Source organism: Gymnoscopelus microlampas (assembly GCF_963454915.1).
Source record: "Gymnoscopelus microlampas genome assembly, chromosome: 24".
NCBI classification, from domain to species: domain Eukaryota; kingdom Metazoa; phylum Chordata; class Actinopteri; order Myctophiformes; family Myctophidae; genus Gymnoscopelus; species Gymnoscopelus microlampas.
The window spans coordinates 7927677-7945815 of NC_139961.1; the positions used below are offsets into that span (position 1 = coordinate 7927677).

An 18139-nucleotide genomic window follows, 5' to 3' on the forward strand; every position below is an offset into this window, starting at 1 on the left:
ATGTGTATTAAGAATCTGTTTCAGTTTTGAGTATTTAAAGTGTCTGTGTAAGTTAAAACTTCTAAACCAAACCCGGGCCACGGCCCGGTTACACATGGTTTTAAAAACAGGTGATGAGACATACATTTGTGACTTCCCAAATGCACATGTCTCTCTCATGGTACTCTCGGTGCCGCGCTACGAGCTTGTAGATCTGCTATTTTGGAAAAATCGTGAAAATATGTGCAAATCTTTGAATATATATTGTTTTAAAGCGAAAATCTCAAATCTTTGCATCTGGGGGTCCCTGGAACAACATATTTTGAGATTGGGGTCGGCGGCCAAATATCATTTTGGGGGTCCTTGACATGAAAAAGTTTGAGCACCACTGATTTAGAAGACATTTTGTAGAATTGGCCTCAGCTAAAGCTAAAACTATGATCAGCTGCAGTTTTGAACAGTATAAACATTAAAAATAGTTAATCTAATTTATGTTTTATGAAAAAAAAGAGCATCCATTTATTAACACGCTTCTGCAGTTTATTTTGTAAATTTGGTGATGCAATACACTGATGTGTATTAGACTACGTTTCCTCTGGAGTCCTCAGTTGAAGTATAGTTTAAAAAGTCAAAATCACCTGTCTACACAGCAACTGATGTAACTGACAAAGATAAACAGTTTTCCAAATTTACTGCAATGTACTTTTTATTTTATTTAACACCCTCCAAAACACATTGTCAGTGGGGGATTGTTGGAACACTATTCATGTCATTTGATATACAGTATTGCTGTATTGACAGACCATACTGCCAGAGATGCTAGAAAATAGAGGCTTACCCCACATTTCGGGTAGCAGATCATTTTATTTAACGTGAATACTGAATGTACTATGTACAGTATTGCTATGTATATCGATATGTATTCATCTGACATGGTCGCAAATATATTGTGATAATAAAAATAGTGACATTTTCTATTGTTTGCTTTCAGTTCATTTAGTTGAAACTCATTTCTGTAAGAAAATATTTTAAAGTATTTAAAATACATAAATTGACGTCGGCCGGAGGTTTTTTTTTTGTTACAACTGGCTGCATAAATGTGTACAAGTAATGAGCTAAAATGTGAATCCAGCTACACCCTCACCAGCAAGGGTAACCAGACATATCGCCCTAAAACCATTTCGCCCCTGTTTTTGAGCGGACATTTCGCCCACCCCCGGACATTTCGCCCGGACATTTCGCCCATCCCAGACGTTTTTCCCAGACATTTCGCCCACCCCCAGACATTTCGCCCGCCCACCCCCAGACATTTCGCCCTGCAATTATATTGTGCGACATTCATTATAAATATATAATCCATCAGTTGTGCGAGATTCATTATATTGAAATTACCGGAGTTACCGCTGCACTGCACTTATATAATCAATCAGTTGTGCGAGATTCATTATAAATGGCTTTATTTAGATACATACATACATACATACATCCTACTTTTGCAATTATTATAGTTACCATTCATTATAAATTGCTTTATTTAAGAGGGGAATACATACATACATACATACATCCTACTTTTGCAATTATTATAGTTACCATTCATTATAAATGGCTTTATTTAAGAGGGGAATTTCTCAACTTTCACAACTTGTTCTACTGTTTGACTATTTTCATAGCTCCGTTTACAACTTGTTCTACTGTTTGATTGATTGCAGTTTGCATAGGAAAAGGTACAAACGCCTTAACTGATCACCACCTGAATCTTTGTACTTTAATGTCCAAAAAGTATTGCAAATGTAAATGTTCCTTTTCTCCTGTCTTAGCGTGTGTGTGTGTGTGTGTGTATATATATGACTCCTGGCAAACCTGTTCACCGCTGCTGCATGTCAGAATTCATCTCCACTGTTCCTATGTCATGAGCAACAGACACCGTTGGCTTGTTTTACAAATAGGCCTAAAACATGTCTACAACCCAGTCCAGAACTGACAGAATACATGCTTAATCCATATGCTCTGTTCATTATATACATTACTTCACTATCACTGTCCATTTAATCCTAATCAAGACAATACAAAAATAAAAAAGGCCAAACAAGCTAAATTCATTTCAGAACTAAACATTTAGATTCTGCTGGATCTTCGTCTGAGGAATCAAGCATGACACGTAAATCAATCAAACAATGCACTGAAAAACAGGCCACTGAGTCGATAATATAATCTATCCCCAGCCTAAATTGTTGTAATTGTTAGATTTGGCTTGAATCATTCTTTCTGAATGATTACACTTGAAAACAAATTAGGAATTGTATTCCTAAAGGCTTCATCTATTTGCAAATAGGGCAACTAAATTATCAGAATAGAAATGAATAAAAAACATAATGATGCATGGACAGTTTAGCTATATCCTGTCTTTTGATGCTGACACCATTGGCATTTTTGTTTTTTATTTGCAGATAAAATCCAGAGTTTTGATTTAACTCTTTAGTAGAGATCAATGAATGAGAGAGAATGTAGTGACACTTCTGGTTAGTACTGTAGTTACTTCAAAACAAACTAATTCTCCTTTTTTTGTCCTTCTTTTTACAGTCTGTAAAATGATGCTGATGATACTGACCATGATACTGACATGTTAATGATGATGTCAGCAGTGCTGGACCCAATACTTTTTTTTAACCCTTGTGTTCATTTAGCATTTTCAGCATGTTATACAGGGGAAGAACATCATATCATCATATCACATCATTCTTATTTTTTTTCCCTGAAAAGGACATCCTTTCATCCTATATTGTTTTGGTCCCCCCACCACCCCCCTCCACCCATTACTGGTTAGAATGCATACAACACAAAGCAAAGTACAAAAGTAAACAGACATGTACAAAAATGGACATGGACTTCAGATAAGGCCATGGGGTGTCATGCTGATTCAGCTGCTGATCAGACTCAGCTTGTTCTGTTTTGAGTTGAAACAAGAACTAAAAAATGTAGTGGATATATGGATAGGTTTGCCTGGATGACGTATTTCGGGCGAAATGTCCGCAAAAATGGGCGAAATGTCCGGGCGAAATGTCCGCATTTTTGGGGCGAAGTGTCCGGGCGAAATGTCCGACTTTTTGGGCGAAGTGCGGAAAGGGCGAAATGACTTGTATTCCCAGCAAGCCCATGAAGGACCAACTTTATTGATGGGAACTTGCTGGTAGGCCAGCTTCACCAGTAAGCTCATGCTGGTCTACTGCTGGTAAACCAGCTTCACCAGCATGCCCAGCCTGGTATACCATCTAAACCAGCATAAGACCAGCTAATACCAGCTAAAACCAGCAACCATCATAAGCTGGTTTTTGCTGTTTTTTTTAGCAGGGACAAACATACACAAACAAAGAAGTTATCAATACATCTATATAACATCATCAGAGCCAGGGGGATTTACTAACAGAAAACATTAAAGAGTGAACACAAAAAGACAGTTATTGCAGCTTTCTTATTTTTTGAGTCATAAATTGTTTTAATGTACTGCCTGGCTTCAATCTCAAATACAAAGAATGAGGGTTTGGAATGGCTAAATTTGGATTTATGTATATGAAATTTAGCTAGAATAATGATCAAATTAATTATGAATTCCTCATTTTTCTTCTTCTTACTATTATTACTGAAGCACGGCCAGTCAGTCTGTCGTCAAGGTAACGTGGGACGTCACAAAGGGCTGTTCCATTGCTTTTGTACCCTTTTGGAGCCCTTAAACCCTCCCACACTCACCAGCTGACTTACCTTAAGCTAATGATGGTGCATGAGGTCTTATAGGGGGAGTTTGCCAACATTTCATTGTAGCATTTTACCCGCCAAGGCTGACTATCTACAACCATGCAGCAGCCAGGCAAAACAACCATGCAGGTTTTGTGTCCCACAAAACAATTTGCAGGAGCAGCTTTGGCCATGTATCATAATCGCAGAGCTGAAAAAGCTGCTCAGACCAAGACCAAGTCCTTTCCTAAACCTACACCAGAGTAAGTGTTGCACTACATTATGTCTGCAGGCTCTACGCTAGCATAGTGCTAATAATGCTGCCCCTTCTCAGAGTTGGACGACCGTCTGTCTCTTCTTGTTGTAGCTCTGGTTCAGAGCGTTAGAGAGTTCCCTCTAACGCTCTGGAAGACCCCTCGCTCTGCGCATTTACAAGGTTCTAATGCTGTTCTGCTGAGTCACTCTTGACTCTGGGAATACCCACAATGGTGCAGTACCATCTAGTTGGTATTCTAGTTGGTTCTAGGGGTATTCTGTTCACGGCCAGGCAAGCACCTTTTTGAATGTTGTTGATGCTGTTAATATATCCCGAATAAAATAATAATAATAATAATAATAATGATCAATAAATAATTGTGCTTAGATCATTTAAAATGTTTATAATGCAGGGGTTTTCTGTTGATGGCCAGGCCAGCACCTTCTTGAAATAGCCTATTTGCCATACATATTAAACGTACTTTTAATTAAAATATATATTATCTAACTCTTAACCGTTAATTCCCCTGGCGCACACTAGACCACGCCTACTACAACCGGATCGTGATGTAGACAGTTTCCGTATCCGAGACCGGATACCACTTCTGCATCGCTGTTACTGTTCTCAGGGTAAGTCCTTACTAAGTATGCATTTATAAGATATAAATCGTTAAATATACACCACAAAATGATAGGCCATGGCGTCATTGTTCACATGTTAGTATGTAGCAAGTTGTTTGATCTGGACAAGTAAAAGACTATAAGTTTAGGCTGCTTGTTTTGGTCGGACATTGCTAAGCTAGCCAGCTAAAGCCAAAACAACGCGCCGCACTACGATGCACCAGTAAATCCCGTACTTCTCCTGTACAAATGCAACATATACGGTGCTTACCCGGTTGCCCCAAATGTTAACTAGCAGTCCGGAGTCTTTGTGCAATGTATTAGTCCATATTTTTCAATAAAGAAGTGTTTTAATCACGTCTGTGGCCGAACGCCACCCCCCCCCCTCATTTATTCCCTTTTACATTGAGTGTAATTCCGACTTTGACCTGATGCGCCCCGTCGCTGCCGCCATTGGGAACTTCCAACAGAATCGTCCACAGACGGGATTAAAACACTTCTTTATTGATACTTACGGTCTAATGCATTGCACAGAGACTCCGGACGGCTTATTAACATTTAGGGCGACCGGGTAAGCTTCTTATATATGTATATATACATGTGTTTTGTACATAGATGTACGGGCTTTACTGGTGAATGTCAGCATTGAAAGTGAGCTATGTTCAGGGGTTAGGGCAGGGGTCTTCAACCTTTTCATGCCAAGGACCCCCTTAACTGAGAGAGAGATGAAGCAGGGACCCCCTAACTGAGAGAGCTATGAAGCAGGGACCCCCACTATATATTACATACAGTTGTGTTGCAGATGAAAGCTTTTCATAGATGTTTGATTCATGTTAATGTGTATTTTCAGACATTTAACCACTTAAACCGCCAATACATGTACTTGGTCTGCTCTTTTTTCCCCTCTTTGCCAAAAATAGCAGATCTACAAGCTCACAACTCCTCGCAGCACGAGAGAAGGGAAGATCGCAGGAGAAGCAACTCATAACCTCAGCACCTCCTTTCAGGTCCTGCCCTCAAGTAGGAGATATGGTGCCTCTATTCAGGAAGGCAAAGGGCAGTGCCAGTTTCATCCCCTCTGCCATTGGGCTCCTTAATAAACACAAACCCCCTAACACCTGATCCACCTCACCTGGTCGAACTGGACTAGCTTGCTAGCCCCCCCCACGCACACACACAGGGCACGTGGATGGACTCTGTGCTAATCATTCCATGGACTTGCATACATGCACGCACACGTGAAATCATACACAAACACATTCTGCGTGCTCCACAAGTGTGGAGAGGACATTGCTTTCTTTTAAATTTAGAATTTTATAGAATTGAAGTACTTTGCTATGTGTTTTAATTGTGGTGTATATTTATGTATTGTCTTGTCTTGAATGTATGCATTGATCTGAGCAAAACAATTTTCCCTTGTGGATAATGAAGACATCTAATCTAATCTAATCATTATTAGCATACTTATAATGCCATATGATCTTCTTTATAATCCTGTATAATTATAGTCATAAGAACTAATAAATACTCATAATGCTTTATAACAATAAGCATGTCACATTATACAGCATTCTATAAGGACTAAATAAGTATAAGCACTCCTAATGTAATCAGGACACATTAGTCATATGGTCAAGTATCGTGATACTTTATAATTACTGGTCACTCACTGACTTTTTTTCCTTTGGCCAGGATCATAGCCTTACTATCATTGTGTATTCTTAGATACAGATGCATTGTGTAGTCATAATATATGGAGACTTCTTCTGCATGCACATCGGCTAATTTTGCAATGTTTAGTTAAAAGAGAAATTTAAAAGAAAATCTATGTCCATCACAATATTTGGTCCAATGTGTTTTGTATGCATGTATGTTTATCTATCTAAACTGTTTGTTCACAAATGACAAGTACTGTATGTTATTTAGATTGCATCTGGTTTGGCATGTTTACCTGTCTTGCACTAAATTGTTTTCTTTGTACGATTAACTTTGTCCTGCAATTTGGTGAAATAAAAAATCTGCTTTTTGAATTTGATTGGATTGATTGAATAACAATTCCCTTATTAAAACTTTAGATTACAGTCATTTAGCAGACACTTTTATCCAAAGCGACTTACTGCAAAACCATACTGCATTTAAGTCTTAGACCTATATGTGAAGTTCTAAGATTTGCTCTAGAGACAGATAAACCTCATTACAAATAGGGTTAATTCAACATAGTATATTGTAGTACTGTTTGTTTGGACAATACCCCAGTATTTAGACTACAGCATGCAAGAGAAATCCTAATGAGTGAGGTCTTTGATGACACTGTTATTCATCAATCGTGCTACAAGGCAGAGTGTTTCTCAGTGCTATATGTGATTGATTGATTGAACACTTTATTAACAGTTTGCCGGCTGGCTGTAGGGTATGTATCCTGAAAAAAAACAAAAAAACAAAACAAACAGAAGCACCATCATCATAGCTCCCTCCCCAGCACAATCCGTCTCCTGTTCCATTGTGCTGTGTTTTCAAAGTGTGTGACAGTCTGTGACCAGAAAGTGACATAAATAATACTGATTACTGAAGGCCAGTGGTGGAAAAAGTACTCACATTTTTTACTTAAGTAAAAGTATCAATACTGCGATGTAGAAGTACTCTGTTACACCAAGGAAATGGCTGGAATTCAACATTTACTTGAGTAAAAGTACCAAAGTATTGCCATCAAAATATACCAAAGTACCAAAAGTAGAAAGTACTCATTATGCAGAATGTCCCATTTCACAAGTTAAAAAAATAAAATAAAATGTATATAAATCTTTTGAAAATAGTAGATCTACAAGCTCACAACGCGTCGCATCGAGACGTGAGCTTGCTTGCAGATCGGCTATTTTCAGATAGACAATGTATATAGAGTTAAGTGGTTACTGATATGTTTAGTAATATAAATCTAAACCTAAAAACGTAAATTAAGTTTTCAAATAATTGTAGTGGAGTAAAGTGCAATATTTGCCTCTGAGATGTAGCGGAGTAGAAGTATAAAGTATTGCAAATTGGAAATACTCAAGTAATTTGAAGCGAATGCTCTGTTGTTGTGCTTTGATTGCCTGTAAAGTGATTCAATGTTATATTGCCCTCTAGTGGTATCATGAGGCAATAACTTCAGACTAGTGGTAACAGGAAAGGTGGGAACCAAAACATTCTGGGCACCTTGGAAGAGTGGGCACTAGGGAAATGTGGGCTTAGGATTAGGATTCGTGTCCACAGAAAGTGTTTTGCATGTGATAAAGATGTTTTCTTTTTTTTACTTAATTTAACTTTGGCAGTTGCTGGAGTGCTGTTGTTTAAGACCTGGTGTTCAACATTGTTTCAGCACACTATAAGAGTTTATTTGCCAAAATAGTACTGTTAAAAAACAAGACTAAAATGAGAAATGGTCACATACGTCAAAATGTTAAGGATACTAACAAAATGTCAAATGATCAATGTTAGGATAGAGAAAACATAACTAAACAGCACACCATAAAATTATAGATAGAAAAGTGCCCACTCTTCCTAGTGCCCAGTTTTCCCAGTCTTCCTGGTGCCCACTCTTCCGGGTGCCCACTCCTCTCCCCTCAAAGTGCCCACTCTTCCTGGTGCCCACCTTTCCGGTATTCCTTTTAATGATGACCATTTTCCTTACGTTATGTGTCTCATATACAGGTGGAGAGCGAGCGCTCTTTCTTGAAGTCAGCCCTCATAAAGAAACAGAGTGAGATCCACAATGGTTCAAGAGCAGCTTAATCCTCTCACCTTCATGTCCATTGAGAGGGACTTCTAATGGAAAGTGGATTCATTTCACCGACTTGAATTGATCGAAGACTTTGCTGCAGTCCAGTCAAGAAGAAGTTGAATAAAGGTAGGAACCCTGTTTGTCTCTGTGCTGCTGTCTGTCTACAGGATGCGCATTTAATTCATCTATTGCTGATGTATTGTGGCCCAAAGACTGAGTCATGTCCAGTGACTCTGTTTTTGTCTATGGGAACGAGGGTTGATGTGAAACTAATTTAATATTTGTCACCATTTGTCTTGAGTGTGTTGTGGCTGCTGTTGGAAGGTTTTGAGTTGTCTGTCTGTTATGGTTTATCAATCACCTACTCCTGTAACTGCTCACATGCATGGTATGAAGTTTCCGCTAGAGGGCAGCATTTCATACAGCACCAACAGTGCAGCTTGGTACCACAGATGGTAATATATGCCAGGGTTTTTCATCACCAGCCATAAGAAAACAGAGTACTGATGTTTTTGAGTGGTGCCAGCCACTCCTACACTTGACCGTGTGTGTGGGTCTGTTCGTCCATCCGTCCGTCCGTCCGTCCGTATGTTTGCGGACGGCCTCAACATGTTTGTGTCTGGCCTCAACAGCTGCAGCTGATTGCAACACAAAGATGCAACCAGTTACATTAACACAAACAGGAGTGCAACACATGCGCATAATGAACTCATCAAAGGCACCACTCACTTCACACTGGGTGTGATTTATTTTTAAATTCTAGCTGTCGATTTTAATCAAGTACTATAATGTATATCTGTTATACCTGTCAAAGCAGCTGTACATGGAGTATAATACTCACAGAAGTCTTTGGTGCGTGCGTGCGTGCGTGCGTGCGTGTGTGTGTGTGTGTGTGTGTGTGTGTGTGTGTGTGTGTGTGTGTTGGCCGATGTACAGTGGATACTTGTGGGACAAAACAATTAAAAGTTGAATTAGTGAAAGTTATGTTATTTTACTTTGTTACTCATTAAAGTAATATTGTTATGTAATGCATCAACCCCAACACTGCATAGGGTTGTTTTATGTAGGAGTCCATCCTAAATACCGCAACAAATAATTGCATAACCTCCCGAGCATTGATAAATGTTTATTGCTCATTTAGTAGCATGATACAGGAAGCAATAGGCTACTACAGTAGGCTACTACAGTACAATCACTTAATACATCACCTGTCAATCATCTTATCAAGTACAGTATTTTCTTTGCAACATTGTCCATGAACTATACAGTATGATTCAGAAAAAACTAAATGTCTCATTATTCATTAGAATAGAACTATTACATATATTATTTCCACACATAATTACACATTTTTATTTGATTTTAATTACTTTTATACAATGTATCAGGTTCTAACCAATGTTAAAATAATAAACAAAGTCCAATTGTTTCAATATTAGATGTTGGTGCTAGCCAGTGGTGGAAAAATTAAAATGAGTTTTTAGTACTAGTATTAGTATCAATACTATATAGCAAATTGGAAATAGTCTGTTTAAGTAAAAGTCCGGAATTCAAAATGTACTTGAATAAAGGTACAACAGTATTGACATCAAAATGCACTTAAAGTACCAAAAGTAGTAAGTTTTCAAATGTATAAAATGTAATCTATGTGGCATTGTACTACATTTCTGAAAATGACTAATTCCTGAGACATTTGTGTTAGTGAAGTTATCCCTAAACCTAGCTCTAATATAAATAATTATTGTGTTCTGGCTTTGTTTTAATATTTGTTTTAGTTGAAAAAAAAAGAAAAGAAAATATCAGATCTACAAGCTCACAAACGCATTGTGAGCTTGTGGATCGGCTATTTTCAAATGGCCAAAATGTATATAGGGCTGAAGTGTTTAATGTATGTTTTGTAATAATAATATACAAATTCTAAAGTAACTAAAGTTTTCATATAATATGTAGTGGAGTAAAAGTACAATATTTGCCTCTGAGATGTAGTGGAGTAGAAGTAAAAGTACAGAAAATTGGAAATACTCCAGTCAAGTAAAATTACCTTAAAACTGTTCTTAAGTACAGTACTTGAGTACATGTACTTAGTTACTTTCCACCACTGGTGCTAGCTTTACATCAGATACATCAAACACAAATGGTTCATTGATATCTTCTAAATGTTAAACTAGTCTTTGGCTCATTAGATGAACACTTCAACCTTTGGGTGTATTTTAAGACAAAGAGTGATTTGTTTAAGACGGCGAGCTCTCATGAAATAAAGTCCTGAGGAATGGAGGGTGTCTTGCAACGAGTTCTAGACACCCAGCAAGCAAGTAGACGACAAAGAAAGCCATTTGAATCCGGAGTTCTGGACGCCATTTTGGAGACTGCTAGGTTTTAATTTAATCCTCATTATGATTAAAGAAGTAATACAAAAAGTAATATTTGTAGGGTGATGCGTGTACGATAAAATCCAGAGTGTTAAATTTACTTTACCTCTGAGAGAACAGAAATAGACCCTGGCTAAGTCTTTACACTCAGAGTTAAATTGACTCTGAGGATTTTACTGTGTGATCTATTAATGCATAGTGGTTCTCAAACATTTGCATGTCAGGAGCTGTTACAGGGGTTGACACTAAAGGTCTCAGAGGCACTTGCCCATCGGGGCAAGCACAGGTCAAGTTCTACTTGCTCAAAGGTCATGTCCACTTGCTAGAAAAGTAAATCAAATGAATGCTAAATCCAATCTATAACTGCAGAGTGGCGACAGTCACTATGAAAGTCTGAATGACCGCAACTGCTATTTGTAAAATGGTAGCATTATTTGTTCTTTCATGAATAACCAATAATATTTAATGAAGACTGTTGCTTCCTCATTCAAACGCACTTGCTGGCAGTGGTGGAAACAGTACTCACATTTCTTAAAAGTATCAATACTGCAATGTTAATTCAAAATTAACTTGAGTAAAATACGAAAGTATTGGTACCAAAATGTACTTAAAGTACCAAAAGTAAAAGTACTAAAATGTTTGAAAATAGCAGATCTACAAGCTCACAACGTGTCGCGATGCGACGTGTTGTGAGCTTGTAGATCGGCTATTTTTAAATAACCAAGGTATAAAATAGGGCTAAAGTGGTTAACGTATGTTTTATAATGTAATAATTGATATCTGCAAAGTAATTAGTTACAAGTTTTCAAATAATTGTAGTGGAGTAAAAGTACAATATTTGCCTCTAAGATGTAGTGAAGTAAAGGTACTGAAAATTGGAAATACTCCAGTAAAGTAAAAGTACCTAAAAATTGTACTTAAGTACAGTACTTGAGTAAATGTAATTCGTTACTTTCCACCACTGCCTGCCGGTCAGGCAACCTGAAAGCAAACTCCACTTGGCCACACGTTTTATTTATCTACTTGCCAGTTGCCACAGTTAGTCGGGCAGCCGTTAGTGTCAACCCCTGTATTAGACCACAGACCCCATGTTGAAAGTTGTTGTGTCAGGGACCCCCACAAGAGTACAATACAATATTTTCTGTTAGATTAGATTTAGTACATCATTCTACAAGTGTCTATATACTGTATAGGTGGGGAGAGTGAAACCTATGATCTGAATTGTCACTGTCATACCTTTGTCTCATCGGGTTAACTTCTAGCCTATGAAATAATGGTGAAATTAAACTGGAACCCCATCAAGGACCCCTGGGGGTCCCCGGACCCCACTTTCAGAACCGTAACCTGTCATCTTGCATTGCAGTGCCATTGTCCCTGTGCCACTACACACCAATGATTCGCGAATAACGATGCATTGAAACCATTGCAATATGTTGCAGAGATAAATTGCAGTGGTCTGAATAGGCTCTATATGCACAGCAGCCATATTGTAAAATAATTGGGCCTCTTCCTTACTTCCTTCACAGGTGTTAGCAATTATTGAAGGCTCTGTTCCATTCTGGTTGTGCATGTTGGCTCACTGGAAATACTCTGCTACACCAGTGGGTCTCAAAGTGTGGTCCAGGGACCCTCATGGTTCCTTGAGGGGGTTCCAAATGGACCCTTACGGTTGTGTCTGGTGTGTGCACAAATGGAACCAAATGGACCCGTGGGACACTCTCAGAGTTATGGGGGTCCTTGAAATTAAAACAAGGACCTACACTACACTAAATGGAACGGAGCCTTCATTTGTATCATTGGTAACACCTGTGAAGGAAGTAAGGATGTTTCTGCACACATCAAGCATGCTGATTCTGAAAATGTAAAAGGACCAAATGCATGGCTGAGGTGTTCTGAGGAGCAGAGACCACGTTGAGACGAATCCAAGTGTTGGTGCAGTGGTCCGGGAGGGAGATGAGATTTGTTAGATGAGGTTGTTAGATTTCAATTGAGATCCTGAGTCGTGGCTGTTTTCTGTGAGTTGAATAAAGCAGCAGGTCATTTGCAGAGAAAATGCAGGGAAATTTACTTGATTTGATTTTAATCACTTAAAGAGATACTGTATTTCACTTTCAAATTAAATAAACATTAAAAAAATATATTAAAAAATATGAAAAAAGTACTGGAAAAATCACGGACCCTCATGCATAAGAAGGACATTCTAATGCATTATTTCATACATGTTTTAATACAATTAATGTTTATTTTACTTGAAAGTGAAATATACCCAGGACCCCTATATATTTCATTGTACGTGAAATTGTGAAAATAGCCGGTCTATAAGCTCACAAGGCGTCGTAACATGGCACACTGTGAGCTTGTACACGTGCTATTTTCACAGAATGTTCAGCTATTTGGACTGAATGTTCATGAATAGCAAGGGTCCACGAGTCATAAGATCAAAGAAAGTTTTGTGTTTTTGCTTGATTTTTTCCCCAATAACTGTGAAATGCTCTCATACAGACATCATGTTATTGACTTCATATTCCACTGTTAAGTTCATGAACCCTGTGGTTTGGATGAGAGAATGACCTCACTGCCGTAGCAGAGCGTTTCAAGCCTTACTTGCGTCAGGAGTATATCTTTTCCTTTGCTGAGAACCAGACATCTGTTGGATCATAAATAGGACAGATCATTAATGAATTACAAGATCGCATGTAAAACAAAAACTAGGAATGAGCAGTAATTGGTGTTATATCACCACACTCCACACCAGTGTTGAGTTTGTCATAAGTCTTTTGAATCAAATTCCATTTAGTTTTAGTCATATTTTAGTCACCTGAAATGTTTTACTGTTACTCTAGTTTTAGTTGACTAATCATAAGATTATAGTCGACTAAATCTACAGTAAGATTTATCGATGTATTTTGGCGGTGCCTTGATGGCGTCGTAATGGCTGATTTTACACTTGGTAGCATGCTGAAAATAGCCGATCTACAAGCTCACAACGCGTCGCAGCGCGACGCGTTGTGAACTTGTTGTGAACTTAACTTGTTGTGAACTTGTGAACTTAATAAGTTCACTTGTGTGAACTTATTTTCAGAGCGCAACACCCGAGCACAACCAAGCATAAAATTACTTTTAGTTCTACTCGATCTCTTCTCCACTCGTCCCTCACTAACATTTTACTCTAGTTTTTATTAGGGTTAGGGTTAACATTTTTCATCAGTTTTAGTCATCATAGCTTAGTTTTTATTTAGTTTTCGTCAGTGAAAAAAGGGAATCGACTAACATTTTTCGTCATGGACCCCCTTTTGAGACCCCCTGTCTCAAAAGATATTTTGTGCGCGGGATCTTTCAAAAATAGTAGATCTACAAGCTCATTGCGCGGCACTCGGTGCCACGCTATGAGCTTGTAGATCTGCTATTTTTGAATAGCCAAAGTCTAAAATATGGTTAAAGTGGTTAAAATGATTGTGACGCTATATTAACTAATTTTGCTGGGGACCCCCCCCCCCCCAAGACCCCACTTTGAGAACCAATGATATAAAGGATCCAACTTGCCTTTTTCTTGGACTTGTCCATGGCACTTAGGGCCGCAATCTTGTTTTCTATATCAGACACCTGCAATGAGAGAATGATAGTACGTTATGGGAGCAAAACTTTCTTAAAGAAAAATTATTTAATTAATGCCCTACTCTACTGTGTAATACAACGGTGTCAAACAAAATTTGCAAAAATAGCCGCTCTACAAGCTCACAACACTGCGATGCGACGCGCCGTGAGCTTGTAAATCGGCTATTTTTTGCTTCAAAGGTGGGCAAGAAATCAAAAATAATCTGAGCATATTTTAAATTATCAATTTCTAGTCAAGATAGAGATATTTTTTTTGGATCTTGCCCACCTTTGTTTTTACATCATGGCAACAAAACCCAAACCTCCCCCGAAGTGGTCTATATAATAAATAAACAAAATGAGCACGGTGGTTTGACTCATATGGATATGAAGCATCGACTGACGGCGAGAAAACGCTAACGTTACCGCTGCCGAATTAATTTCATTTTCGCCAGAAACAGACTGTATCAAATATGAGCGACTGAATATCGTAAACGATACAGAGCCACCTCCCTGACAATAGAGCCGGCACAGTTTGTTTATTATTGGACCACAATATCTCTTATGAGATGATTCAATGTTATTCTCCATAGAGAAATTACTTCCCTGACCCAGGGGATGAAGAAGTGGCATCAGGACGGTCATACAGTATATATCACATACATGGGCAACTGGCGGCCCGGGGGCCACATGCGGCCCCCACCTTCACTTAATGCGGCCCGCAGGTTAATATCGGAATACTGATATATTATTGATTTCAGCTGTTACAATTCCAAACATGCAAACATGACCCGCTTCAATTACTTCAGTCAATATTAGTAGCTTAATGACTAATATTAAAATTATATTGTCTTTTTTATGTCCAATGTATTTGTATTTAAGTTCTTAAAGTTAACATAAGGATAACTAAATGCAATTGAAATTAAATAAAAATGTAACCTTTCAGTATACCAATACAAAAATAGCAAACAAATATCTGGATTCCAATAGAAAAATGGCAAAATAGCAGATCTACAAGCTCAAAACGCATCGCACAACGCGTTGCACTGCGACGCGTTTTGAGCTTGTAGATCGGCTATTTTTGCTACTTTTGTGTGACATAGAATGGCGAAAAAAGTTAAAATACGGAGAGACAGTATATGCAATGTGGCCCTCTGGAGTGAGTGTGGAAATATAGTGGCCCTCTCCATCATCAAAGTTGTCCACCCCTGGCATATCACATCCAGTTGTTATCCACCCACCTCGCTCTCTGTGCTTTGAACCCTGGCAGTGGTCATACAGTATATCATTCCTATCTATGGGTTGGTCTTACAGTATATCATGTCTATGGGTTGTTATCCACCCACCTCGCTCTCTGTGCTTTGGACCCGGGCGGCGGTCAGAGTCAGCACGTCCTCCAGCTCGGACAGGTCGGAGTCTGTGGTTCCTCCCAGGCGGTTCTTGGTGTTCTGCTCCAGCAGCCTGAGCTTGGACTCCAGGTAGAAAGACTTTCCCGCTGTGATGTAGACCTGCGGGCGGTTTCGACATGGGATGTGGAGATCACACACTGGTCGGTACCTTTCTGACCTCCAAGCTGCTGCTGCACCTTCATTCATCACTACACTGTCAAAAGCCTTTGTGTTTATTGAACTCTGAGAAGCGTGCAAATGTACACACACAAGTTTTAAATGTATAAAAGTGTTTTGAAAATAGCAGATCTACAAGCTCACAATGCGTCGCTTCGCGACGCATTGTGAGCTTGTAGATCGGCTATTGGGTGAAATGTATAGGTTGAAGTGGGTAATGTATGCTTTGTAATGATAATCAAAATCTACATAGTAATTGGTAACTAAAGTTTTCAAGTAATTGTAGTGGAATAAAAGTACAATATTTGCCTCGGAGATGTAGTGGAGTAGGAGTAAAAGTATTGCAAATTGGAAATACTCCAGTAAAGTCAAAATACCTAAAAATTGTACTTAAGTACAGTAATTGAGTAAATATACTTAATTACTTTCCACCACTGCTCATAAGGGTCCATTTACTTACATGTGCACGCTTCTCAGAGTTTCAAATGGACACGGAAGGTTTGGCTGTGTAGGGCTGGGTATTTTGGGATGAGTTTTCATACTTGTACCAGTTCAGGCATGTTAGAATTTCGATGCTAGTTTGACCGTGGGGTTTAATTTATTAACTGGCCTAACACTTCACTATATGATAGATTAATCAAGAAGTTGTTAAATAACCTAATTAAAAACGTATTGTTGCAAGACGCTATTTTGCTACTTTATATACAGTATGTTATGACAGAAATCTGAACTGTACTGGTAGGCTTTTTTTTTTTAAATAAGTAGAAGATTAAAAACAAATGTGCACTGTTTTTATGCTCCAAAAACTTACTTTTATTACTGGCACAATGTTTCGACCCTCTTAGGTCTTCATCAGGCATTTAACTGATGGAGGCATTTGAAACGTTGCGCCAGTAATAAAAGTTTGTTTTTGGAGCTTAAAAGCAGTGTGCGGATGTTTTTAATCTGCGCCTTGATTGCCTTGATGTCCAGCACCCTGGCCTAAATACAGGCATAAGATGTGCAAACAATCTTCTCTGTCAACTATTCTTTTTATTAAATACCCAGCCCTATTTATAACACATTCCACACATGGTAGCCAAGCACAAACAAGCACTCATTGCTTGCATGCTATAAACACGACAGGACGGCGTGGCTTAGTTGCAGCTCCAAACACAAGAGGTCAAACTAATCACCCAAAACAGCCCAAAACTACTCCATAAAACCCAAAACATGCCTGTAAAGTTTGGTGTAATTTTGGGTGCTTGTTTTTATGTTGTTTTGGCTAGTTTTGGGTTATTTTTTGTATCTTCACTTGCATGTTTCGGGTAGTGCTGTGTATGTAGTTTTGGCTTTTGGGTTGTGTTGGGTGAATAGTATGACCCAACAGAAGTGGGTAAGCGGGGAGACAAAGAAAGAGATGTTGTAGAAGTCCCCCCCTTTCATACAATGCATGCATCCTGCATTATAGGGCAGAGAGTTTATAGAATATAAATGAATTTGTGTGTTACAAGCACTATTTTTTCCACAGCCGAACGCAAATCATTCAAAAGTACAATACAATTAGTTTAATTGACATTTCATTGTACTTTTGGCCATATACAGTAGTAGTAGGCTACAGTGAGCTTAAACTGGACGAGCATTTTCGGTTCTAAAGAGGGACTTCTACATGTGTATCCTCTGAAGCTTACATTTTCCTCAAGTTCTCTGTAAGTTTCCTCTGCTTGCTTAACGTCAGGCACTGATAAGTGGGTCCTGACAATAGGCTCAGAGTGGCCGTACTCCACCATAGCGTTTTCGGTGGCATTTATGGTTCTGAGAACCTCAGTGGTGAGGTCGCAGAGGGCGGTGGCCGTGGATCTCTGAAAGCCATGGAAAGGGACGCGTGTTAGTGGGTGGTCCAACAGATACGTGTCACCAAGTAGCTACGCAATGTAGCACAACGTTTGGTTTTCTCTTAATTTCTCAATTTGAGTTCAGGTCAAGCTCAGTTCAATTTATCATGTAGTATTTTAATGGTCAGATTATTTGAATGATCATGTCCCTTTCCAATGGAAGCATTCAGTGGCAGAGACAGGCAGGGCCATTGATATATGCTTCATAAGGCAGCAAGAGAGCTCACATTTATTAATTCTGTAATAGATACAGGAAGGCTCGCTGTTAACACTGCTATTATATCTGATAAGCCCTGCCTAACCATCATTTATTTATAACAATCCTTGCACTTCTATGGTAATATATATGTATTTTTTAAATGCATCCAAGGCTAAAAGCAGCTCCGAAGTCGT

At 38.7% G+C, this 18139-nt stretch overlaps 1 protein-coding gene across 1 annotated transcript; it reads right to left on the minus strand.

Moving 5' to 3' along the window:
- Positions 1-12542: 12542 nt before the first annotated feature.
- LOC311040766 (uncharacterized protein) lies at positions 12543-17752 on the minus strand. Its single transcript, XM_084051121.1, has 5 exons — positions 17543-17752; positions 15654-15815; positions 14257-14316; positions 13318-13360; positions 12543-12726 (listed from the first exon to the last, which is right to left on the minus strand). The coding sequence occupies exons 1-5, from the start codon at positions 17639-17641 to the stop codon at positions 12677-12679; spliced, it is 414 nt and encodes a 137-aa protein (XP_083907247.1). The 5' UTR covers positions 17642-17752; the 3' UTR covers positions 12543-12676.
- Between the last annotated feature and the right edge of the window lie 387 nt (positions 17753-18139).